This window comes from Anas acuta, chromosome 5 (assembly GCF_963932015.1).
Source record: "Anas acuta chromosome 5, bAnaAcu1.1, whole genome shotgun sequence".
NCBI lineage: Eukaryota > Metazoa > Chordata > Aves > Anseriformes > Anatidae > Anas > Anas acuta.
This window is the reverse complement of record NC_088983.1, coordinates 33,264,231-33,289,170: the sequence shown is the minus strand read 5'-3', so window position 1 is coordinate 33,289,170 and position 24,940 is coordinate 33,264,231. Positions and strand designations below refer to the sequence as shown.

The following is a 24,940-nucleotide window of genomic DNA, read 5'->3' as shown; positions in this document are numbered from 1 at the left end:
ACCTGTGTTAATGAACGCACTCAATAATCACAGTCCAGCATTTACTACTTACTCTTCCTCTTCATCAGAGGATGAGGATCTGGATGAGCGATCACTTTTCTCACTAGACTTGTCATCCTCTTCCTCCTCTTCATCGTCAGAGTATACTTCACTAGTTTTTAATGGCTGTTTTTTTGCAAGCAATTCAGCTGGGGAAGAGAGGAGAGAGAACAAGGAAAAGCAAGCTGTGATTTTTTTTTTTGATGAAAGCTTTCTTTTAGAGATGAAACCTCATTGATTAAAAAAGTTTAGAAAGCAGCAGTACAACAGATATATCAAATGTAAAACTGACAGCTAAGTGCCACATGATTAAAGCCACTGATAGGCTAAGAATGCCATTATATATAATCAAACTGAGAAACTAAAATAATTTAAATGTATCTTAGATCTCAGATATATTTATCTTCTGCCTCCCAACACAACTGCATGTGCCATACAAGATAGGCATAAGAATTCAATATATACAAGTTAAAACTATCTTGATTGAACACATTTTTGTTATGATACTTTTTTCCTGCGTATAATATTTGGGGTGGACCACAATTAAAACCCAGCAGTAAAACAAAAGAGGTCATGTTAAAAGTCCATGGCAAGAAGGACAAGATGATGTGCCAATGAAACAATAATCAAATGTATACAAAATAGTGAAAGTACAATAAACATGGTTTGGATTATTCAGAGATTAAATAAGAGAAGCTAAGCGACCAATTCAAATACATGAACTAGATATAACTTAGTAAGTGCCATTCAGTGGACTAATAAGAAAGTTTGCTTTGTTCTCAGACCATTCCGCACAGGGGAAAACAATATGAATAAAGAGCCAAAGGTGCAAAGTAATTTCCTAGGTGATTATGTTGGTCAAAAGACCAAGGAAGATGTAGAGAAGGAGTTCATTCATCCAAGACGCAGGATTACTACATTAGTTAGGAACAGATGGTAGCACTCAAAATATCGTAATAAGGTCTCAAAAATTTATAGTTAATGCAACAAGCCTTCATACCTGTTCTGTTCTTCCTTTTCTCTCTTTCTGCTTTTAGCTCTTCCATTGCCTGAGACTTCTTGTCTAGTTTCTCATCCCGCTTTGATCGCCGCTCTTTGTTATGTGACATGACCTAAAAACACGCACAGAAAGTCACTCCACATTGAAGTGCAATTCATAAACTTTTCATTTTAAACATTTCAATTCATAAAAATTGAAACGAATTAGAACAGCTTGTTTGCAGACCTTGAAAACTTAAAATGGAAGCTAACAACAAACTCAATTTTAAAATTGTGGGGCTTTTTTGAAGTTTGCTTTTTCATAGTCTAGAAAAGGGGAAATTGATCTGAAGCGTATTTCTTTTTTGTGCTTTGTATCAAAAATAATTAACATTTATTCCTCAACATTTCTGCCACCAAGTTTTAGTCCCCAAACTCCTCCTTAAGATAATTAAAAAGGCCTAGAGAAACAAAATTGAACTAATTCCATAACTAATAAATCATGAAGAAAAATTGGATAAACATTAGTCTCACTGACTACTATTTCTGCAAGGCCAATACACTTCTTTTGTCTTTCCTGAAGACAAAACATCTGTTAAGAGTACTAAAATCAGAAACAATGCAGGTCTTCTAATATTTTCCATTTCTTACAGGTCTATCAATAAAAGCAAGTAACACAGAATGCAGCTTCTATAATGAGTATAGGATGCAGTCATTTAAGTCAAGTCGTTTCTGTAAGGCACCGTAAAAGAACCCTGCACACAATGGTTTTATATTTAGATCTGTATATATACATACATACGGATGTATGTATGTCTACATGCATAGTATGTAGATGTCTACATACTATGTATACATATATATGGATTATATGTGTGTACATATATATGCACATACATATGTGGAGCTAAGAGGTGCCCAGAGATGAGACTCATTTCACCTAATATGTGCCTGAAGGAAAATTCATCTTACCTAACTTTATTTAGGTGTTAGACACCTATTTCACTAGAAAATAATGTAGGCTGAATTGCCCTCTGGAGATGTCCTCCTCTGTTGCACAGAGACAAGTGACAAGTGCAAACAACTAGTTCGTTGACTGTAAGTTAGGCAAGATGAATCCCATCCTATTCTGGGAGTGTAACTGCCCAGACTTTTTAAGTTAAGGGTGGGATCTCAACTTAGAAAGTCAGCTATTTGAGAGTATAATTCAATTACACAGGCCTCAACCCACCCCCCGCCCCCTCTCAGCCCCCCCCCCCCCCAAAAAGGTATCATCCCCTTTATGCTACAGATGGATAAACTATAGAATTACTACTTAGTATTACTTCTTATAATTACTTCCTTAGCATTCAAGCTTTGCCTTCACACATCATTTAAAAGGCTGAGAAATTTCTGGCCTGCTCTCTCAAACCTTGACTTGTAGAAAAGCCTGCATGCAAAAAAAAAAAAATCAGACCACATGACAGGTCTCGTCCCAAGAACTTTAGATGTAGTCACAACTACTTCTTTGTTTTGCATTTTCCATTGAGTTATCAGTGCATTCCACAGCAGGCCAAAGATGTTAATCTCTTTAAATCAACTGAAAGGCTAAAGATAGCTCGAGCATCTAAATGAACCAAATTCTGACCTGCTTACCTTGCTGTTTGACATTAAGGGTAAAATGGCAGGGGTAAGGAGAGGCAGCATCCCATCCCCTGCTGCCAAGGGAAAAAAAGAGTTTATTACTACAGGCAGTTTCATTTCCTACCTGGGATTCTTGTATCTGTGTGAGTTTTTTCTTCTCCTGCTCTTCCTCTTGCTTTTTCTTTTTCTCTTTCTTTTCTTTCTTTTTTGCCGTTTTTAGTTTCTTCTTGATTTCAAACCTATTAGCAGATATTTGAAACAAAAAGAGTAAGTGAGAGAACGCTCCCTCCCTGAGTGAGCAAAATACCACTCAGATGCTATGTGAACAACTTATGCTATCTTATATGGTTACTAAACCTCAAGGAACACTTCCACTGCTAGGAATGATAGTTTTTATGCTGTTCCACATTTCCCATCCCTATCTTCTCTCTTCCTCAAGAAAGATAATATAAAAAGAAGCTGACCACAGAAAGATGAAGGCTTACCAAAGGCGAGAGCTAACCTGAAGGGCTGGGAAGATCACGTAACAGAATCCCCAGAAACCAACCCGTACTTTATCTTTGCCAGGAGAACGATCACTGCATGCTGCCTCCAACTATAAAAACATTGGGCTATTTCATGTAACTTGAATCTTAACAACTAAAAACTTGGTTCTTTAAAACCATTATTATGCTAGCTTTTTCCTGTTCAAACTTGACCTTTCTACTGGCATTGGTCTGAATAAGAAAAAAGTCATAGCGAGTACTCCTTTAGCTGCTACAGCACATTCCATCAGGCTCAGGAAGTTTCTTTCTGTGATTTAAGCACTTCCATTTCTAACTTCCCTAAACTTGTCATCCTGAAATCTCATTTTCAGCCCCTGTATTCAGAAAAATAGTGATTCCACCGGAACCGTCCTATGACAGATTCTACTGCAGCACGGATGAGATGTTGCTTTAGCGAAGTGTGCATGTGAACTAACACAAAAAAAACATCAAACCAAACAATCAAACAAAACCCACTTATCTTCCAGTAACTGAAATTTCAAATGTGTTATCCACGTGCACATTACATGGTGCATTCGTTTCAGTCCTTTACAATTGGATTTTGTAGACAAGAAACTGAAATGCCAGATGAGATCATTGCCCTTTTATGCCTTAAACATGAAGCATAACACACAGGGCACAGGCATCGTACCACATGCAAAGTCTGCTGTAATCCCAATAAACTGCCAGGAAGACATATATATAGGCAGCATTTTGAAAGATTCAACTTAAGTGAAATTGCTGTCATTCCCAGCCTCCACTTATTTCTACCTGCCAACTCCTTTACACAGAACAGGACAAACTTGTTTAAGATTAAATCAGAAACTCAAGCTTAAATTGTTTAGCTCATTTATATCAAGTTTTCTCCAGTGGTCATTTTAAAACCAAAACATTCTGTTACCATGGCCTATGAATGAGAATCAGAGAAGTGGTGGCCTTTTACCTGATTTAGGTCCAACCTTTCACCTATTTTAATCCCTTTGAGGAGGGCAGCAGACTAGAGAAGAAGCTGAAAGTAGTATTAGAAGCACATTTAGACAGTGCTTTAGCTATGGTTTAGACAAATGAGTAGTTAATTGTACTGGCTTGATTCACATAACAGATATTAGTCCTCTAGGGAAATTTCTCAGCAACTAATAGAAAAAAGTCATTGAAGAGGGAAGAAATTGGCCCAGACTTGCCCCACTTTCACCAAATCTTTTGTTAGATGTACGGGGAGGAAAAAATACTACAAGGCAACTGCCTGACAGGGCAATATTATAGTAACAAATAAAACTACAACACCTATGGTAGAAATCCACAAATGACCCCTTGAATATGATGTCTAACACCACTCACTCTTCTTCCAACATCCCTCTCTTTTCTATTAGTCTTCCAACCAATTTCACATCCACAAAGAGGTAAACCCTAAAACTGTTCCGTGCTTCACCACTGTCTTCTGAAAAGTTGCCGAAGCTCTTATGCGCCTTACGCTTTGTCTATTGCTAAAGTATCAGCATCTGATGGCCAATACAGAAAAGACAGAAGAGAAAGCAGTCCTACTGACTCTGTTTAGACACCTAGTGTCTAAAATGGTATATACACAGCCAGAATAGTAGTTGGCAACCACACCCATTCAACACCTAAGAAATTTCCAGAAACAGACATTTCCAAGAACATGCAGGATTTCTGTTACACACTTCTAAACTAGCCTTAAGGACAATTAATATGAAAATCTACCATGAAACATCATTTGCTTTAACGTGCTGAATGCTTGGACCTCAAACATGAGAGCCCTGTCAGCAGTCTCCATACAGAAAAGTCCAAATTAAGAATAAAGAAAAGCTGTATGTAGAGAAATAGAACAAGCATTCAGCTGGAGAATATTTATCCTGAAACACTGGACACTTCCATCTCAGTTTTCTATACAGCAATAACTATGAAAAACAATGCGGGGAACAGCAATTTCACGTGAACACACACAAAGTTTCTTTGCTTTACAATTGACATTATGCGAATGTTAGTCAGACTTCACTGCTTGCAGTCTGATGTGTTGCCTAGCTGTTTTCCCCATTTTTCTGCCCCCACCCCGTTAAAAAAACAACCACCAACATTTAAATAGGCCGGCTGCAAGTCACAGAAACAGAAATTTGAGTTAGAGTTCCACGTCTAATTCATAGAAATGAGAAAATACACATTTTGTACAATATGAAATACACAGAAGATGTTATATATCACTGTTAATGTGTTGCATTTAGTTTCAGCTGTTTAACTGAGCAGTACGTTGCAAAGGATTTAATTCAGAGCTGTTTATAGTACACCCTGTATGAGTTTACTATCAAATACCGACAGACCAATTTACCTTCTCTTTAGCACTTCTCTCTTCTCTATCCGGTTAAACAGTTCCTGTTCTCTCTCCTTTTCTGTCATCTGTTCCAATCGAGCCCGGTCTTCTTCATCTCCCATAAGATCTTCTCCATAGCCATCATGGAATTCCTCATCTTCAGATGAAGAATCTGAATCCGAGCTAGATGAGGAGCTGTTGCTTTCTGAGTCAGACACCTCTCCTAAAACGAAGTTACAAGACAGTGAAATTCAGCTGGGGCAAAGCCCAACCACTTCAGTGCAGCACGTTAAGCAAAGGGTATTGAGAACGAATTCTGTGCTTGTCTCTCTTTCCTAAAAGTATGCATATCATGAAAATTAAACCTACAAAATAATTTAGTCCAGAAAGACATACCTGCTACAAAAAATAATGAAACAAGTAGTTAAAAGAAACATTAGAAAATGTTAAATAAAAATTCTTAGTAGAACAAGAAGATTCTAGGAGCTCTTTTGATTAGTGTTAGGGTCTGGAGGTTAGAGTTCTATGCCTACATACTTACATCACTTAGCAGTTGCTTGGACACCCATAACTTCTAAGTGCATATGTGCACCTCAACTGCCAGTACAAAACACCACCAATATTCCTTATTTTATAGCAACTTGAGCAATCAAAATCTGTCATTTGAAGACTGCAACAATATGAATTGCTACATCACAAGATGAAGTTAAAAAACACTACTCTTGTAACTGGCAAAGTCACGATGCTAGCTCCATCACTCTAACAAGTCCTCCCCATTTACATACTGAACACCTGAGTCCCCAGCAATATTGGGTAACACCACCTTTAAACTTGATCCAAGTCCAAACACTGATTATCTCACCTAATCAACTGCATTACACCAAATCCCAAAAGCAAACAGATACTACAATTCTTTCCTCCGCTTTCATTCAAGCCTCAGTATTTCTGAAAACTTCCCGCTTTGTAACCATACTGTCAACAGCCTTGATTATGTGTGCTTATAGGTATAGGTTCAGTCACATCATGCATTGGTCTGTCTCCACTGTACTTAATATTAATAAACTTAAGAAAGCATGTGAAGGATCTTCCAGTCTTAACTTTGCTTTTTAGTATCAACTGAAATCGTAACTAACCACCTGCAAACCGTCATAGCCACAATAAAAACATGAAAGAACACAGGAAGTCTGCCTAGCATAGGAAAATATTCAGCAGTCATGTAAAAAAAAAATCTGACAGTTGTTGTCATGATTTTTCTTCAATTTCAGTATAAACGTGCAAGTATTCTGATTCAGAGAAAACGTAAGATAAGCTCTTATTTGCATTATGTATCACACACCTTTCTCCTTGCTGTCACAATTTTGGGAAAGCAAAATACATCAATCAGAAGAAAATGCTACCCAAACTACAGATGGTACAAGCTTGAAATAAGAAGAGGATTCTCTGGGAGAAAGTCAAGTAATCAAGTATGTTGTACACTCTTCAGTTGAAGCAGTATTTGGCAGTGTTTTTTTAATGGTGCACTTACAGCAATGCAATGTGGAATTACATTATTCGTACTTTAAGCCATGGCAAATTCAAGTCATCCAGACTACCAGGAACACAAACAAAGCTCTCTGAAGGTTGTCTTTAACATAACCATTTATTTTTACTCTTCAGTGTGTGCAAAGAGGTAACTTCACTTGGAATTATGCTCTAAGTAGGTGCAAAGGTGTTATCTTACCCTCTTCAGGTGCTGAGCTCTCAGCTGAGCTGTCTTTATCTGAGCTGCCTGAAGAGGCAGCTTTGTTTGTCTGTTTCTTCATGGCTCCTTTCTTCTCTGCCTTACCCGCTTTTCCTTTTTTCTTGTTTTTAGAACCTCCAACAGTCCACTGCAAGGTAAAAAAAACAAAACAAGAAAGAGATCATGAGACAGGACTATCACTCTTTCCTCCCTCCCCAAAAACACTGGAGTAATAGTCTGATATCTGACAGCAACAAATCAACCACACAAAAAGGAAAAAAAATGCCAACAGGTAACTTGTTAAATGAAATCATTTTATGGTGGCTTTTTGTTGTTGTGTTTTGGTTTTGATTTTTTTTAAAATAAGTTAGCCCTGAAACCCAAAAGTTGGCAGAAGAGTCCTTTTGAAAACAATCAAGACTTCAGAGTTCAGTCTGCAATATCCACTGGGAAAAGAAATTACTGAAAACATTTTCCTAAGAAAACAACTTAAATAATAGGAGTCTAACTGTATTTGTAAAGGCTATTTTCAGTTAAATACTATGAAATGGAAGAAGCAACAAATGTGTTTCCAAAATTAGTTCACCGAAGGGCAAAATTTAGATTACATGAATGCACACCAATTGCATGAGTTTTTCATAAATCTCAGTTTTGGCAGGAGTTCACAGTACCTGTGTAATTTTTAATGCAACAAACCAGTAGGATACTCAATCACAGACAGTACTAACACCTTCTGCACCTTATGTACAGCGCACAAGTTAATAATCAAATCAGAATCACAGTTAGGAAAAAAAAAGTCTAGGCTTAATTCTAATTTTGTCTTAACATCACATCTTCAATTTAGGCTGCAGTTTCCAAGTTCAGACTTTATGCCAGCACATACGCACAGGCATCAACTTTAAACACCAGAGTCCCAGGAGAGGAGGCAGTATTAACTTTACCATGCAATTCCTAGTTATATTTTTCCATTGTCCTAACCACCTGGGTAAAGCCAGAAGGGAACAGAAGCAGTAACGACTATTTATGCATGATTTTAAGGCTTTACAATATTTTGCACCTCACTACTTCTAGAAATTCTTCTAGGGGGAGCCTAGATTCCCTCTTCAGGGATAAGATATTTATTCTGAAGTGATCTATTTTGAATGTTATCTTCTTCATACCTGTATATTACTCACACCCTTCATGCACATCACCTGTTCAAGCAGGCAGTCTACCCTCCCCCCAAGAAAATTATAAACAAAATCCTAATTCAAATAAGCAAAGATTCTTTGGCATAACTGAAATCTTGCACCGAAGAATAGTTTAGTTAAAAGAAATTTTTTACATTTGACCTCTGTTGCATACAAACCTCAGGCTCCATCACCTTTGACTACTACTTTCTGAAGAGGCGCCACCTTTAGATTGTTTTGAACAGTGGGGTTCTCCAAATAAAACTCAACCCAGCAGCCAGAAACCACCACCTCATCTCTTAGTACCCGTAGAATTTCCTAGCTTTTGATTACACTCACAACTGGCTTTGTACTGTCCATATTAGTGCTCACTTCATCATCACCTGTAAGTGTCAGACATGCATTCAAATTTATCTGCCAAAGAGCAAGCAGTTCTCTTTTCTGCGGTAAAAGCAGAGCTACCTAGTGGTGAGCCTTTGATTGCAATCTGTTCCCCAATCCATTATGCTCCACAGGACAGGTGAGAAACTCTGCTCACAAAGCATCTAGCTTTATATCAGCCTGAGCTTACGTTTAAGTCTTTACTGGCTCCCATATTCAGGTTTCACTTGTTCAGTGTTCCAGTGCTGCTGCCTGGCTTCCCCAGTATTGCCAATAATTCTCCTGGTCAATCATGCCCAAGTAAATCAATGAAGACCAAGCCTGTACACAACGCAAACATGCTCAGATCCCAACATCATGGAATCACCTCCTAGGACTAGGATAAGTGCATTTTGACTATTAGTTCAACAGCTCACCTACTGCTAGCAGACCGATGAAAACACAAGAGTGAGAGAGTGAGACTGAGCATTCACTAGGGAGGAGCAGAGCCCTCTGAACAAGGGATGCAGAGGTGCTTCTTTCCCAGAGCTCTGTCACTTTTTAGTGTTCCAACACTGACTTATAGTTTGCTCTTTAGCAAGTAAAAATAAAAACAGAGAAAGCCATATTATATGCACAGTTACATCAAGACCTTGAGAGGTCATGCTGAGATTAAAGAAGTTAAGATCAGATGGAAACAGCAGGACTTCAGTAGTTAAGAAAATGTTTAATAACTGTAGATACACGCATTACAGAGCGCTGTTCTCAGCCTTCGACTCACAAGCAGGCTTGTGGAGGGACCTCAGAGCCTAAGAGATGGAACTGAAGAGAAAACTGGGTGTCAACTTCTGAGCAACATCAAGAAATCTGTCCTCACCTAGGAATTTTCACTTTGGTTTCTATTAGACCCTGGAGATTACACTAACTTGCTGTGCAAGTGACAACTACATCTTTCAAGTTACAATAACAAGTCACAAAACCTGCCGGATTCAGTGCTGCCATAAAGCCAAGTTCTTCCTCAACTGCCTCACATACTTCAGGGGCTTTTCAGCTACCCAGTCTTTCATGAATGCCTGGTTATTCCTGCAACCACTACAGGACAAAAAGAAGGATTGATCAAAACTTGAGGACAAATAAGTCACCTAAACCAGGACATACGCAGTGCAAGGGCTCTTTTAGGCTCACAGTTTGCTCTGCAGACTCGGGAACCATCAGTTGTCATTTGGATACTGAGTGGCCACTCAGTGTTATTCAGCATAGGACTAGCCAACACCAAGTTTCTTCTTACATCAGAGGAAGAGATAGCAAAGTTTAGCAGGTCGGGGGGTGTGAGGAAGAAATAAGAAGAAAAAGCAATACAGGAAAGCCATGAGCTCCTTGGCAGCTTGCAGCCCAAACCAAAGTCCTGAGCCCCTTCCTCATGCTCTAGGCACACCTGCAGAGATCAGAAAGGCAGCCACACGTTCACATGTAACACCAAGTAAAAATGCACACCCAGCTAAGAGTCAGCAGCATTTGGTTGTTCTGCTTCTCTTCCCTCTATCTCAAACAGCAAACAGTAACCATAGTTTCCAAAAATCTATCTTCTGCTGCAGCTTCTCCAGGCTCCTTCTTCCATGCTCTGATCAGGTAGAGCCAGTCAACGCTCCTCACATGCTGTCCACAGCCATGCCTCTTTGCACAGCCCCTCTGGTCACCACTGCCTCCACGGCCACCAGCTGGAACCCTCCATGGTTCCAGATGCAGCAAGTCAGTAAACCCAGGCAGAAGTGTGCTGTAACATTGCTTTCTGCTTATTGTATAGCACAACTCAACAACAGAACATTATGGCTCAGTCACAGGAAGCAGCCAGGAAACATTTCAGTTTCTCCTCCTGCTTCAAAGGTTCACAGTGCTCATCACTCACATATTTCCCCAAGTTGTCCAAGTCAAGCCCCAGTACCCAGAACGGACTGCCAATAACTAAATGCCATTAGAAATCCACCAGATTTAGTAGTTAGCTTCTACAAAAGCAACTACACAAGATGACTGAGGAAAATCATTTATAGTTCAGCAAACCTAGAACACGTTTCCACTAGGGAGATTAAATGAGATCGAGGTGAGGGAAAAAAAAGTGAGCTCTGAGTACAGTAGCCTGAATGCGGTAGTGTTTTTACTGATGCTGCTCAGATAGTCACTATTCTCTTCTATTCACACAGTACCCAGATGTATTATCCACTGAAGTTTTCTTTTGCAAGCAGGTATTCTCCCTGCTTTTTACATCCAACTGAGCAGAGGTGCACAACTGATGTCACCAGCCTGCCCTTGCTGTATTTTTCCCTCCTGGATACGTCTTTTATAAAGAGCAAATTATAAGCCCTAACTTCAAAATGAAACAGATCCCTTACCAACATGTTCCTTTCTAGGCCAGATAAACTTACACGCCATGACAACACAACAGCTTATGTGTGGGAAAGTACCTAGTGTTAGCCCAGCTTACAAACTCTCATCTGTTCTTCTCCATTAATACCTGAGGAAAAAAAAAGGCAGTCCTCCATGCAAGCCATCACACTGCATTTCCAGCCTGAAGACAACAGCAGGCAGCGGAGACCTTACGATACAGCAGCTTTACTGTCTTCAGGGCTTCTCAAAGCAGGGAGAGATCTCTGGAGAATTCCAAGAACTACAAGGAAGAAAATGCTCTCTGCAACTATTGTGAAAACCAAGAAGTGAATAGAAAACCCCCATTGCTTCTCTTGCCTTTCAGTCTGCACCTGTCATTCAGGGGGCCCCAAACGACTCCATGATGACAATAGTCCAGCAATTAGGAAACTTAAAGGGCTGTGCTAGGCAGGGAGAGGAGACTTGAGATGTCAACACCAAAAGGAAAAGGAGACACAAGCAGGTAGAGGAAAGATGTTCTCAAGTCACAGAAGAGGTTTTGCCAGGAACTGGCTGAATGAAGGTTTCAGGGGTCACAACTCACTTGGTCCTCCCCTATTGTCTGAACAGCACTCAAATCAACTCACAAAAAGGTAACTAAGAAAAAAAGTATACATATGATGGGTTTAATTTAAATTAAGCTGCAAGTTAACATTTACTCTAGAATTATTTTGAGATGTCCATGTATTGAGAAACATGGAGACCTACTGAATAACAGCGTGGAGATGTCCCAAATGCCAATGAAGAAACACATAACACGTAATCAAAACAAACCTGGGGATGCTACCAGCTGTAAAAACCCACAAAGTTTTATTTTAGAAGCCTGGACCAAACAGCTGGAGATGGTGACAGCCATAAAATACTTGGCCAGCATATGCCTTGCATAGCTGTCACCAAGCTACCATCATCCAGACCAAAAAAAGCTTAATCACTGCTCTAGATATGAGACAGTGCCTCATGAATGGATTGTTTTCAGCAAAAGTTGCTTTCTTGATACAAAGGAAGAAGTTCCTTCCCTGAAAATTAAATAAATAAAATCACATATCCAATTCAAATAGCTATGTGAGCCTGCATCTGGAGCACCCTGCTCCACCTCTGAGCTCTTGCAGACTCTCATACCCTGTAATCCACACCCCCAGAAGTTATTCCCTCACTAGCTTGGGATTTGAAGTTACTTGCAGACCAAACTTTATACCTATTTTGTTCCCAGCTGGTTTACATTACTTGTGTGCGTATGTTAGCCTCCATACAATTAGTCTGCACGATCCAGATTTGCACTTTCACATTTTGGGGTGTGCGTGTGCATGCTAACAGCAGCAACTCCCTCTTTAAGGAAAGCTTTATTATTCTCCATGTTAATAGCTAAAGAAAGCTGTCTCCAAGGAAATCAAAATTACAAAGCACACAGCCTGGACACTTGTGTACAGGAAGATTAAACACACACTGCTTCAAATTCTTTAAGCTTGAAAAATGTACGTAAGGCAAAGGCCCCACCAGACTAGAGAACCCACTCAGTCTTGGAGGCCTAATTAAGCAGTGTTATGAAATAAAAGCACACAGTGAAGACATTTAGCACAGTAATCTCTATAAACCCACAAAAGACGCCCCCAAAACAGAAGGAATACGTGTAGATTTCTGCTAATCTGTGGTTTACCAAAGTGCTTGAACTTGAATGCAGAAAGTAGATCTAAATTTTCAACTCCTTTCCTAATAATAGTGGCACAAAGCCTCCTCCAGGCAGACTGCTATTCAGGACTGACTTACTGCCTGCACAAACTCTAGGCACTGTTTCCTCTGTCCCATAGCTATTGGAAAACCTTCAGCCATGTCACCTCCTCCTGAATCTGCACATTTGCAAATAAAGGCCTAAAACCAGATAATCAGTAAACTCCAACCTAGTAAAAAGCATTCGTGATCTAACTTTTCATGTCCCAGAGGTATCTTCTGCTGTCACCCTACAGATGTTAAAAGGCACAGACAAACCTTCACTACGTTAGAATGAGTGTGTAAGAACACAGTCTTATACCAGCATTGCCAACAACAAACCTTTCAGGAGAAAGTGTATTGCTGCTTTCTGTCTAATCTACACTGATGTTAGCAAAGCTGTTTCAACGGTCATCCAGGCTTCGCTGCACAACAGAGAGGATCCTCTTACTGTGATCAACACTGCTGGGATAAAAAGAAGAGCAAGAACCCAGAATTAGCCTACCACAACTGAGGAATACCATCCATACAATGTCTTCAAGATGCCATGAGGGTAGCTTGCTGACACACATGCCCCTAGCACAGTAGACCCAGCAGCAGTTTGGCTATCACCAAACTGGTTACTCATCGCAAGCTAACGAGTTGGGACAGGGGGCCCTGGGGTGGTCATGGTCACACGCTGCTCCACAGATAAAGGAGCAGTTTGTCTCCATGTCTCTTTGAGAAGGTGGCACTTCTTATTGCAACGGCCTGCAGTCATTGCTACTCATCTGTTGTCTGAACAGTGGTTCAGTCAATTTGGTCATGCGTGTTCCACAGACACCAGGAGATGATCAGTGCACACCTACTAGTTTGCTGACTGTAACTCACCTTCAGTCCCTTGGCTAGGTGATTTGATTCACGCAACACAGGTCTTTGAAATGTTATAGAGCCCAGTATCTGCACCATGAACACCTGACGTGGCCGTGAGATTTCACAAAAGTGCATTTGCACTAAAAACACAATGGTGACAAAGGTCTCATGAAATCCCTTGGGCACCATTGTATACATGGCATAATTTGTACAAGTTCTTGTTCTGTAATTCCAAAAATGCATCATCTCTCTCTACACTATGTTCCCCCAAACTTTCCTCCCTACAGAAAAACAAAACACAGTGTTTAGCTTCCGAAGCAGAGATTTAGACTTCTTTCCTGTACGTGCAACATACTGCTTATCCCAGAACATTTTGTGCTTGCCAGGAACCACAAAGGATGCACACACTACAATACCTGCATGGAAGCAAATGCATGATTAAGCATATTTGCCGAGGGCAACAATTTCCATGCTGTTGCCTCCAAGTCCTCATCTTACAGGAAATCCAGTAAAACCGTTTCAACTTTTAGACCCCTGCTCCTAACACCCGAGATTGAGCAAACTTGAGAGCAACCACAAGAATACTGAGCAAAACCAAAGTCACTCATGCAGGAACACCAGGCGGGGAGTTGAGTCTAGGGACGCACACACCCGAGTGGCTGGAAGAAAAACTGTCATAACCCAGCCCGTCTCACCCTGCTATGACAAGGAACAGTTCAAAATGCATATTTTAGGCACAGGAATAGAAGCAAGTGTCCTAATTACCTCTTCTCTAAACCTTTCCCTCTTGCTACACAGAAGCCAAAGAGAACAGCATCAGGAAGAAATGATACACAGATTAGAAAGTTTCCATTGCACACCCTGCAACAAAGATACTCCTGCATCTGCAAGTCCACAGGTATAAAAATTTGATTTGTTTTTTTTTGAAGTCAAATTTTACTTCAAAAATCACGTTTTCCTAGCACATTCATGAAGACACACATTGCCATACTCCACATTTAACGGAAAGTTGGACCTCATTTGTAGTTCATATATGCTAAAAATATATTTATTTATTCTCTCCCTTTTCAGAGATAAGCATAGTACAGAAGAGTTCATAATCAAGGTGCTCTCCACACTCAAGTCTACATTTCCAGACAAGTTGGTCCCCAGACAGCATGCTGTCAGATCAGAACACACAAAGCTTCAGGCTGAGCGGTCACCCAATAACACATGTAATGTCTATAGTCTGTTCATAATTTTCTCATCCCTTATGTCTGAAGCACACACTAGATACAACAGTTGCTATTATCTCTCTTTTAAAAACTAAGTGCTTGAAACAGAGTTCAAACTATATTTATTCCAGAAGCACCTCAGTAAGAATACTAAACTACCGAACGCACTAGAACGCGAGCGTTCTTAACATGTATTGGAAGAATTCTCACCAGAATCTTGAGTTCTCTTCAGTTTAACAGTTTATCGTTGGCCAACCCTGTGCGTCTTTGAGTTGCCACAATGAATAACTCTTGCTGTGGCATCAGGGAACAGAGGGAAGCAGCACAGCTAAGTTTTTAAGAACAAATGGAGTAAGAGACCTCTACATAGTACAGATGTCTTCGCAAGCTTTCTGCAACACTACAAGAAGATCTTTTTATTCAAATAGCTATGTGACCAGTTTGTCAGATCCTCTGTTTTAACACATCAATTTCAATTTTTGCTTATAGATGGAAACAGAGGCTTTTAACCAGCTCTAGAACATAGCACCAAGACCAAATAATAAAAACAGATCTAGCAGATATGCACTCCTGTGCAGTAAGTTGAGAAAACCCTAAAACAAAAGTAATTCTAAACTCTCAGTTGCTTCACTTTCTTCAGAAATGCCAATAAAAACACACTGTTCTACGTGCAAATGGTCAGACAAGCTACTTCACAATATGCTTTTGCTACTCAAAGTAGCAAAGTAGAAGTTCTAACGTTTAATAGTCCCACCTACCCTCCTCCTCTCCGAGGAGGAAAGCTCTCTCCCAAAGCCAAAACCCACTCCCTTGAATTCAGAGTCCAGGTTCAGCAACTTCATTATTACTTCAACCACAAACTTCACACAGGAAGAACACTAGTTTTAAGCAGACAGATCACCAAACCATTCAGACCTTACGAACACAGGTTCATAAGGATTCAGACCTTACGAGCAGGCAGTCAACTTTTCTACAGCCATACCAACTATTTCGTGTGCAGTTACAATTCTAAGCTTATTAATTACAAGAAACCAAGAAGAATTTGAGTACATAACCTCTGAGCAAAATGGTTCTCTATCAGTTTAATCAACAGCTCGTCCCACTTTATAACATCAGCAAGCTAAACATACTGTATGATACATCCATATCTTCCATATTTCCATCACATAGATACACTCAGACAAATAACCCATAGGAAGTTCACTGTCAACATAACCTACTCACCTCATCATCACTGTCTGATGTCTCAGAGTCTGAAGATGCTGTAGGCTTGCTCACAGGTGGCTCCTTTTCTTCAGAGTCACTGCGTTTCCGTTTGGCCAATGACAAGAGCTCCTGGTGTGAAAAAAACATGTTTGTTTTAAAACATCGCTATTAGTTTTACCATTTCAGGTCAACGCATACGTACCTTCTCTGTGATATTTGAGCACATCCCAGTAACACAATTATCCCTACCACCTAGAGAACAAAGTCTACCATGTTTCATAAATACATACACAAAACTCTGCGTAATACAGCTGAATATTATGAAAGGATTTTTAAAATTACAAGCCATAAAGAGAAAATGCTACTGCCATCTCTTTCTTGATATAAAGAAGATACAACAAATTACTTCCAGGCCTTTGGTATTTATATACCACATTATTAGATTATAATTAAAAAGAAAACTACATTGTGTAGCACTAACCCAAAAAGCCAAATGCCACTAAGGAGTCTAGTACAATAAATACTTGATCAGTTCTTTTCTTTCTTTCAGAAGACATTTGCAACTATACACTTACAAAGGAAATACTTTGAGTATCACCAAGATATCATGGCTGATGTATTTAGTAAGACCGTTCAATTCCTTTTCACCATTCCTACTTGCCACAGAACGCACTTAAAGCTTTGGACAGACACAGAGCAGGCACCAAGCTCAAAGGCTGTAAAAACTAAGTAGAGCTGTTCTCTAGGGGAATCACCCTCAAAGGCAACACAGGCCAGCAGAAAGAGCTAAATGGCTTGCAAATAGTCTCATCATCTGCTGTTCACAGCTTGTTCAGATGACAGAGGGAGGCAGTAGTTTAAAGCAATCATTTCTGAAGCTGCATTACTGTCTTCGTAATCCATGACAAATAATTTAGTCTTAAAAACATTGCTTTGGGGCTGATGAATCTTAACTGTGAGGAGAAATAGAGCCACACCAACTTCTGCAGTCTTGGGAAAACAATACTGGATTGGTCTGCATTAGTTTCAAAACTGGAAGATTATCTCCACAGCAGAGGGATTTGAATTTAGTACCTCAAATGAGAACATAAACATTGCAGAAACTGATGGCCTAAGCTACTTACCAACAAAGAAATCTTCAGTTATTAATGGCACTTTACAAACCGTTTTCTGAAGACGGCATGCAACATCAACAGAACAACAAATGGCTCTCCTTAGGAAGTTCCTGATGTTTTCTATAATAACTTTCTGAAATTCCCCTCTCACAAGTGTCTTCAAGTATACTTGAACCCAGATTACCTTCCTGCATGATACCTCAGTGTCAATATTTACTGCTTTTATTACAAGCAAATTGCCTTGTTTCTTTCTACCCTCATTTTTTCTCTTTTCCAACATACTACATGAGAAAGGCTCCTGCTCCTTTAGATTCAACCCACTCAGGTCACTAAGGGAAGCTGTCAAACATTTAACCTACAAGGGCCTCACTCAGCATGCTCTCCTCCTGAAATCACACGGCAAGAACATCACTGCTCTGCTACCCAGCCTCCATCCTTGCACATACATCTGTTATAGTGGCTACAAACAAACAACTCAGGTAGGGTAGCAGATGCATGCTTCCAGCACATAACACAACAGATGCAGAACCACGCAGCTATTCCACCACCACTCTGGGGCTAGCTCAGCTCCTCGTGTTTTCAGACCGAACACAAGCATGGCAGGAAGGTGGCAACCCTAGAGGGACACAAGGGGCACGCTCTGCTGTGTGTATTTCTGTATTGGTTTAATGGAGTGTACAGCTTGAGTTTTCTCAGGCTCCAAGTTGTAAAAACCTTTTGGAGTGCTTGTGGGTGGCTTTTTGCTTTTACTTTTCCGCAACACAGCACCAGCTCCCCCACCGCACGCCCCGCAGGCCCAGCATTACACCCCCCGAGCCGTGCGGGCACAGTTAGCCAGACAAACTTCTGCACAGCCCGGGCGCTGCCCTGCGAGCCCTGCCGCCCTCATTTACCACATGCAGCACATCGCCAACCCCTGCCCGGCCCAGAGCTGCAGCCCTGGGGGGGGGGGGGGGAGCACTCTCCTCACAGAGGGGGGGGGGCTCCTCCTCCTGCAGCCCCAGCGCGGCGAGCCCCGTGCCGGGCCCCCGGGAGGTGCCTGCGGGGGGAGCCTGAGGCACGGCCGGGGCTCACCGGGAGGCCCCCGGGCACCTCCCCGGCCCTCCGGGGGCCCCCCCCGGTCCCGCCCGGCAGCACGGGGCCCGGCCCCGCTGCGCTCAGCGCCGGAGGGGCCCCCCCGCACCGGGGCCCTGAGGAGGAGGGAGGGGGGAGATGGCGGCACCGAGCCCCGCGCGGCCCGGAGGGCCCAGGCCCGGGCCTCCCCGCGCACCTGGTCCAGGTTCTCCTCGCTGCCGCTGTCCTCGGTGTCGGAGTCGATGAGGACGCGGCCTTTCCGCTTCTTCACCATGGCGGTGCCGGCTGCCCCCCTCCCGCCCGCCCTCCCTCCCCGCCAACGGCGGCGGCGGCGGCGGCGGCGCGGCCCTTGGAGCGGCCCGGCCTGCCCCGCGCCGCCCGCCCGCCCGGGACACAAAGGGCACGGCGCATGCGCAGCGCGCCGGGGCGGGAAGCGGGGAGGGGCGGCTGAGGGGAGGTGAGGGGCGGAGGGGGAGGGAGAGGGAGGGGGGGGGAGCGCCGCGGGCTCCGCCGCCGGTCCCGGGCCCTGCGGCTGAGGGAGAGGCCGGGGGGGGACCCGCGGCTCGGGGCTCGCTGCCGGTGGCGGGGCTGAGGGGCTGAAGCGCCGGGCACAGCGCGGGGGGACCCCGGTCCCGCCCCGCCTGCCCCGGAAGGAGTGAGGCGGCCGCGCCGGGAGCACAGGGAGGCTGCACGGGCTCTGCGCTGTCGGCCGCTGTCGCGATAGAGAGCGGGGAGCAGGAGGTGGGGAAGGGAAGGGAAGGGAGAGGAGCGACCTGCCGGGAGCCGGGGGGTCAGGGGGTAGCGGTGTGCTGCAGCTGCTCGGGCCGGCAGTGCTGCGCAGATTTCTTTTTCAAAGCTTCGTTTAAAAATGAACGTATCACGCTTGTAAAGCTCTAATTTTGGCTTTTCTCTTTTTCATCTGAAGGTGAAGATAAGCTACGGTAGCTACAGGTAGCGCTGGATACCGGTTTCGTTGATGAGCTGATTTCAGACCCGCTCGTTGCCTTGCTGGGGGCGCATCCCGCAGCCCTGCCGCGATGGCTCTGACTGTCACGGTGCTGAACGGCGCTGGCTTGCGTGGCCGCTGCTGCAGGCACAACGTCCTGCAGCCCTTGCTTGGAGCAATCCTCGCTGAGCCCACGTCAAAATTGTACAGCAGTTACAGGAGGCCAGGGTCACAGCCTGAGAAAACGCCGTCTTGGCCAAAGGTTGATTTCAATTTTAAGAAGGGCATCGATGCCTTAAAGACTCAGCTGAGCTTGCTGAAGAAGGAGGCCAAAGATCACTTAAGAGGACCAGAAGGCCGTGGGTTTGATCAGTACCTGTTGCAACAGACGAAAGTGTTGTGGGAGTTTCGGAGCCAGGAAGATATAAATAAATGGGTTGTTTCCTCTGATGTAGAGATCGGAGGGAAAAGTGAAGTTTACCTAAAACTGGGTAGGAATAACCAGGCTGCTCTGCTGTATGGAACTCTCAATACCGAAGTACCTCGCGATGGGGAGACAAAATACAGTGGATATTGTAGCATGAGAGCCAAACCACCAGTGGTAAGTGCAGCTTCGTGCTATCATAGCATCTGTTATTTAATCAGAGAGCATTTTTCTGTGATTTGTGGTTTACTGCAGTTGTAACTGATTGCCTTCAGGAATATTAGGCATTCCTTCTCAGATGTGATTGCTGCTCTGTCCTTTGACTTGACAGTAACTTTTACTCAGATTTTGTTCTCCTTTCTTAGAAAAGGAACAATATGTTTGATCATTTGCTAATGAACAATAGGACGTCATTAAGACAGCCCTGTTTGCTGCCTCCTTACGAGTGAAGGATCTGTAATGAACCGTTAGATCTAAAATTGGTACAATTAAAATAGATGAGTCTCTCTAAATTGGAAGTTAATTGAATGTGTTGTAAGGGCAAATTTTCTGGGCTTTAGATTGGCCTATTCATCAAACTTGGTTTAGGTGAACAAGCTCATTGTTTTTTTCCTTATAGGTACAGAAAATAATGCTTTGAAATGTTTGTTTTAAAGGCCTGACTCCTACTGTGTATCAGAAAAAGCGAGACAAATATTTGATAGATCTAAATTGAGCAAATCGGAACCAGAAATTGATGTGCTTGCTATAGGTACTGCTTTTTTCATTTCTTATATTTAAACATCTTCAAAAAGCAAAGTAACACTTCGAGTCGGTGTGTTAAAAAAAAAATCCCTTTTTAGACTGTTCTGTTATTTGCAACTTGGATAGCAGAGGACTTAAGCAAGCCAAATCAATGGGCAAATGAGAGGCAGAGGAACACTGCTTACGTTGGTGACACCAGGTCAGGTGAATGGAACAGGGGGTTGAATCTTACCAGAGTTCCCAAGAGTGCTACAAACTTGTGCAAATGTGGTTCAAACGTTCATTTCCTAATTCTGAGGTAGTGAAGGGTCCATCAGTCCATCTTTATAATACAGGTTGAGGTTAGATGGTAAAAACATAAATATAAAGGCTCCACTTTATATAAGTAAGAACGCTCAAAACTGGCAAAACCATAAATTGATTATCTGCTGATCCTGTGACTTACAAGATGAGTTCGCAGAAGAAAGGTTAATAGGTAGCTGTAGTGGTGCTGTAAAGTAAAGGGGAAACCTTTACTTCTTGGTGCTAATTTTGACTTGGTTTGAGCAGTTCTGGTCACGAATAGCCCTGGCAACCCCCTCTGGCTCCAACGACCTCTGTAACTCTCTGAAGGTTATTTGGTCAGCTCATGTGCAAATCACAACGTTGAGGCTTCTAAGATCTTTGGAAAAAATGCACTCGAGGATTCAATATGCTTGTAGTCTGGATCATTATGCACAGTTAATGACAAAAAGTGTTGGAAAGCATATAAATGCTTTCAGTGATCATGTCAGTCTTTAGTAAGGGAAGTAAGTTACCACAGGGATAAATTATCCCACATATGCAATTTCTTGTAACCTCCTCTGAGTAGCCTGGTACCAACCACAGAATATTAAACGTAATGAACTACAGGCCTGATCTGCCATTGTAGCATTTGTGTGTGTGCCTGGTAGGGAATCTGGTCCGAGGAAAGAGATCTAATTTCTGATAGCTACGAGGCTGTGATTTATAATTAGCTTGGGTCTTCAGAGCGGCGATAGTAGGTTTTGCAGGCTCTCGTACAGTGCTGAAGGAAGTTCACAGAGATCAGTGCCTGGTATGATGAAAGAGAAACCTCATTTCCACTGTGTCACAGGAGATAGTATTTACAGCGAGAACAAGGGCAGCGATCAAAGCAGTAGCACTGTTCTTTGTAATGGAAATTTCCCTTCAAGTCTGAAGGAGGAATAATTCTGTTTATTAATAATTTGTAGGGATCTTTTGCTAGGAAGAAGTATTACGACTGGTCAAACTTCAACAGTCTGCATTTACGTGTCCGTGGTGATGGCAGACCTTGGATGGTAAACATTTATACAGACCCTTACTTCTCTCATCACAAGGACGATCTGTACAACTACTTCATGTTCACCCGAGGAGGGCCATACTGGGAGGAAATAAGGGTAAGCTCATGAACTTTCCTCTGTGCCACTTGTAAGGACCTGAACAGTGCTGGAACCAAATGTAGTGTGTGACTTCATTTACTAAGTTTTTATTCTATATACTAGTGACACTGAAGTCTGTTTTTTGTTGGTTTTGTTCTTTTTTTTTTTCCTGTCAGATTCCATTCTCCAAATTCTTTCTCTCCAGTCGAGGAAGAGTCCAGGATAACCAGCACCCTATCTGGTTAGACAAGGCAAGTTTTCTGTAGGCTTAATCAGTCTGAAATTTACTTTCTATGAATACTTGTCATTTATAAATGATTTGGAAATCCTTGAGGTATTTAATTTTAGTGAATTTGAAATTGAGGGGTCTCTTCCTGTTATAAGTTAATTATTCTTGTGTGCTTACCCTTTTCATTTAAATTATCCTGCTTTGTGATTACAGTGTCAGTTTACTTCAAAGTAGCTCCAAAGATATTTTTAAGATATTTAGATAACCAAGAAACAGCTCACTACTTACTTGGCTGTTCAAAAATATTTTTTTGGAGGAATGATCAAAGAGATGGCTGAGAAATCTAGTGTACAAGTCGGCACAGTACTGCCAAAAACATTAAAAGCAAACTTATAGACAATGTATCTAGGGCTTACATTCTTAATTCTTCAGAGCGCAGTTTAGGTGACTCCTCTAATAATCCATAATGATATGCACCAGAAAGATGTAGCTTTAAAACCTTTGCAGGCTCCGCAAGTCAATGGCCTGACTTTATAGCTTGCTTCTGGGGAAGATAAAGTAGTTGAAACCCTAGACCAATCTGAGAGGAGTGATGAAGTGATCCATTTAATCACTTTAGCGTTGCTCTTTTACTTATTTAGCATGCGTTTGCAGTGTATCCTCAATTCTCAGCCTACGGTTATTCACCCTTAATCTGACACATCCCAGGCATTATTTTTCTGCATGTACAGCAGTCCTTATAACCATGAGTACAGATCAGAGCTGCACTTTTAGCAGAGTTTAGGGGTACTGAGAGCTTAATAGGTGACTCACCACTAGTTACCCAACTTGTTTTGAGAAGTGATAATGCTGGAGTCTCTGAAAGATGATTGGTGACATACAAGAGCTGAGAAAGCTTTCAGGCATAGACTAATGGGAAACATCCCTGAGCCCCAGGGATTTTATGGAGTTTACTAATACAGTTGGAATAAAATAGTGGTGATGGTTGCTTGTTTTCACTAGCGTAGCAGTGAGGAAGGAACGAGGGGTATTCTATTTAAGAACATTATTTTAAACGGGAAAATGTGTCTAGGTCACTTACTGAAATATAAAACTCAGCAACAAAGCTTCTTATGTTTTAAAATTTCTGTTTTGGTGCACTTTCACATTATGCCAAGTCTATGACTTGCTCTAGAATGAAAGTTCCCTCTTTTGTTACATTTAGTTTTATTTCCTGCTCACACTAGAACTGTAACAGACATGATGAAAATGTTTGTGTACCTAATTGTGACAAAACAGGCACTATGCAATCTTAAAAGATTAAAGTCACAGTGTTGCTCTAGGCTCAGACCATTTGTAATGCACAGTTCAACATTGTGGTAGAAAAGCAAATGTGAAATAGCTTCCTCTTGGGAGTCTGTATTGAAAATGTGATAGGTAAAGCCCTCACAGCTTAAGAATTACTGCTGCATTTCAAGCAAATACTGAAGTGAATGGCTGCAAACTGTAAAAGTTGCAAGTAGCAGATAACTGTTAAATTGTAATGTTATTTTAACCAGTACTCTAATATGTGTATCTTCTAGGTTAGTACCCTTGGATTCACCCTGGGAGATAAAGTAAATGGTCCATTCCAGCTGGAAATTGATTTTATTGGCCTGATAAACGATAGAGCGCATACAGAAGAATTCGCCTATGAAATATATGATAGGAACCCTCAAATTTGAACGGCTCACGTCCTTTGGAACATTCTTCAGCTGCCTAGTTAATTTTTATAGAATACTTCAGGTGTGGTTTCTAACAACTTGAAGGTTCTATTGAAACATTAAAAAGTGCACAAAGCATTGACTGTAGCAAACTGTTGGTGTCTTTCAGCTGCCAAATGCAGAGTTCATGAGACTGCACCTACACAGCCCAAGGGGAGCTACAATACATGGTTACAAAGTAGTAAATATTGACTGGCTGAGTTTTGACTTCTGTTCTGACCTTCACAGAAATAAAAATGTCATGAATGCATTGTTGTTTCTCAGTACACAGCAATTTCATTTTATAGTGCATTTTTTATAGACCCAAGTATTTTACAACTGTCTAGTTTTATTACAACTGTATAATTTTAAACTGGAGAAACTATGCTGGGAATTAATACAGTGAAGGACAGTGGTTAAAGGATGGTGCAGTCTGAAACTTACAGAGAGCAGGACCAAAAGTATTTCAACCTTTAGCTTTTGGCTCCTGTGAATAACTAAAAAAAGAAAAAGCTGCTACCGCTGCCAAGATTGAAAGAGTAGCTATGAACTGGATTTAGCTCTTATTTTAGAGCTGTTGATGATAGCCTTATGCCTTTAGCTCTACAACACTGAAAACTTCAATGGTGGTTTGAGGGGAAGTCCCTGTTAGTGTTTGTTGCCTGCAAACTCATACCTTAGCTTAATTAGCACCATTACTGGGGATTAGGCAGATGATGTTTTTCTGATGTGTATTGTAAAACATTTTTGAGAAGTCTGGTTTTCAGTAACTTTCAATAACTCTTAAAGAACAATTGCTCAATTGTTGTTTTAGATGTCACAAACAGCCCAATCAAAGCTTTGACAGCCTTCAGAGTTTCCTTGTTACTTAAATGTACCTTAAAAATGCTGAACATAGCTATATTGTATGTGGAAGAGACCACAAATATGCAAGCTGAAGTTGTCTTGTACTATCCTTTTCCTCTTCCACAGAATTAGATCATTTAAGAGCAGAAGAATGGTAACATTCATCCTTTCTAAAGGTATCAGACACATGCATTCAAGAAGGGGTAGGCAGGCAAATCAGTAAGGAAAACTAGTCACTTACAGAAAGAGAAACTGAGTAATAAAGAAAAATGTGAACAAAACATGCTACATGGAGGAGGTAGTTATAC

The 24,940-nt window shown here is 41.6% G+C and overlaps 2 protein-coding genes across 4 annotated transcripts in view; one reads left to right on the top strand and one right to left on the bottom strand.

Moving 5' to 3' along the window:
* RTF1 (RTF1 homolog, Paf1/RNA polymerase II complex component) overlaps positions 1-18,748 on the bottom strand; it is a 30,833-nt gene extending 12,085 nt beyond the window's left edge. The window contains 8 exon segments of the mRNA XM_068683856.1: positions 53-188; positions 1,040-1,151; positions 2,765-2,879; positions 5,506-5,710; positions 7,208-7,355; positions 16,152-16,262; positions 18,519-18,607; positions 18,610-18,748. Coding sequence (XP_068539957.1) covers positions 53-188; positions 1,040-1,151; positions 2,765-2,879; positions 5,506-5,710; positions 7,208-7,355; positions 16,152-16,262; positions 18,519-18,607; positions 18,610-18,733 — 1,040 coding nt within the window. The 5' untranslated portion in view covers positions 18,734-18,748.
* On the top strand, positions 18,676-24,057 carry NDUFAF1 (NADH:ubiquinone oxidoreductase complex assembly factor 1). Of its 3 annotated transcripts, none has more exons than XM_068683879.1 (5): positions 18,676-18,779; positions 19,248-19,869; positions 21,669-21,854; positions 22,013-22,087; positions 23,628-24,057. In XM_068683879.1, the coding sequence occupies exons 2-5, from the start codon at positions 19,360-19,362 to the stop codon at positions 23,766-23,768; spliced, it is 912 nt and encodes a 303-aa protein (XP_068539980.1). In that variant the 5' UTR covers positions 18,676-18,779; positions 19,248-19,359; the 3' UTR covers positions 23,769-24,057. The 3 variants fall into 3 exon arrangements, with proteins under 3 accessions (XP_068539980.1, XP_068539982.1, XP_068539979.1); XM_068683878.1 differs by lacking the exon at positions 18,676-18,779 and adding an exon at positions 18,799-19,063; XM_068683881.1 differs by lacking the exons at positions 18,676-18,779; positions 22,013-22,087 and adding an exon at positions 18,798-19,063.
* The last annotated feature ends 883 nt before the right edge of the window (positions 24,058-24,940 follow it).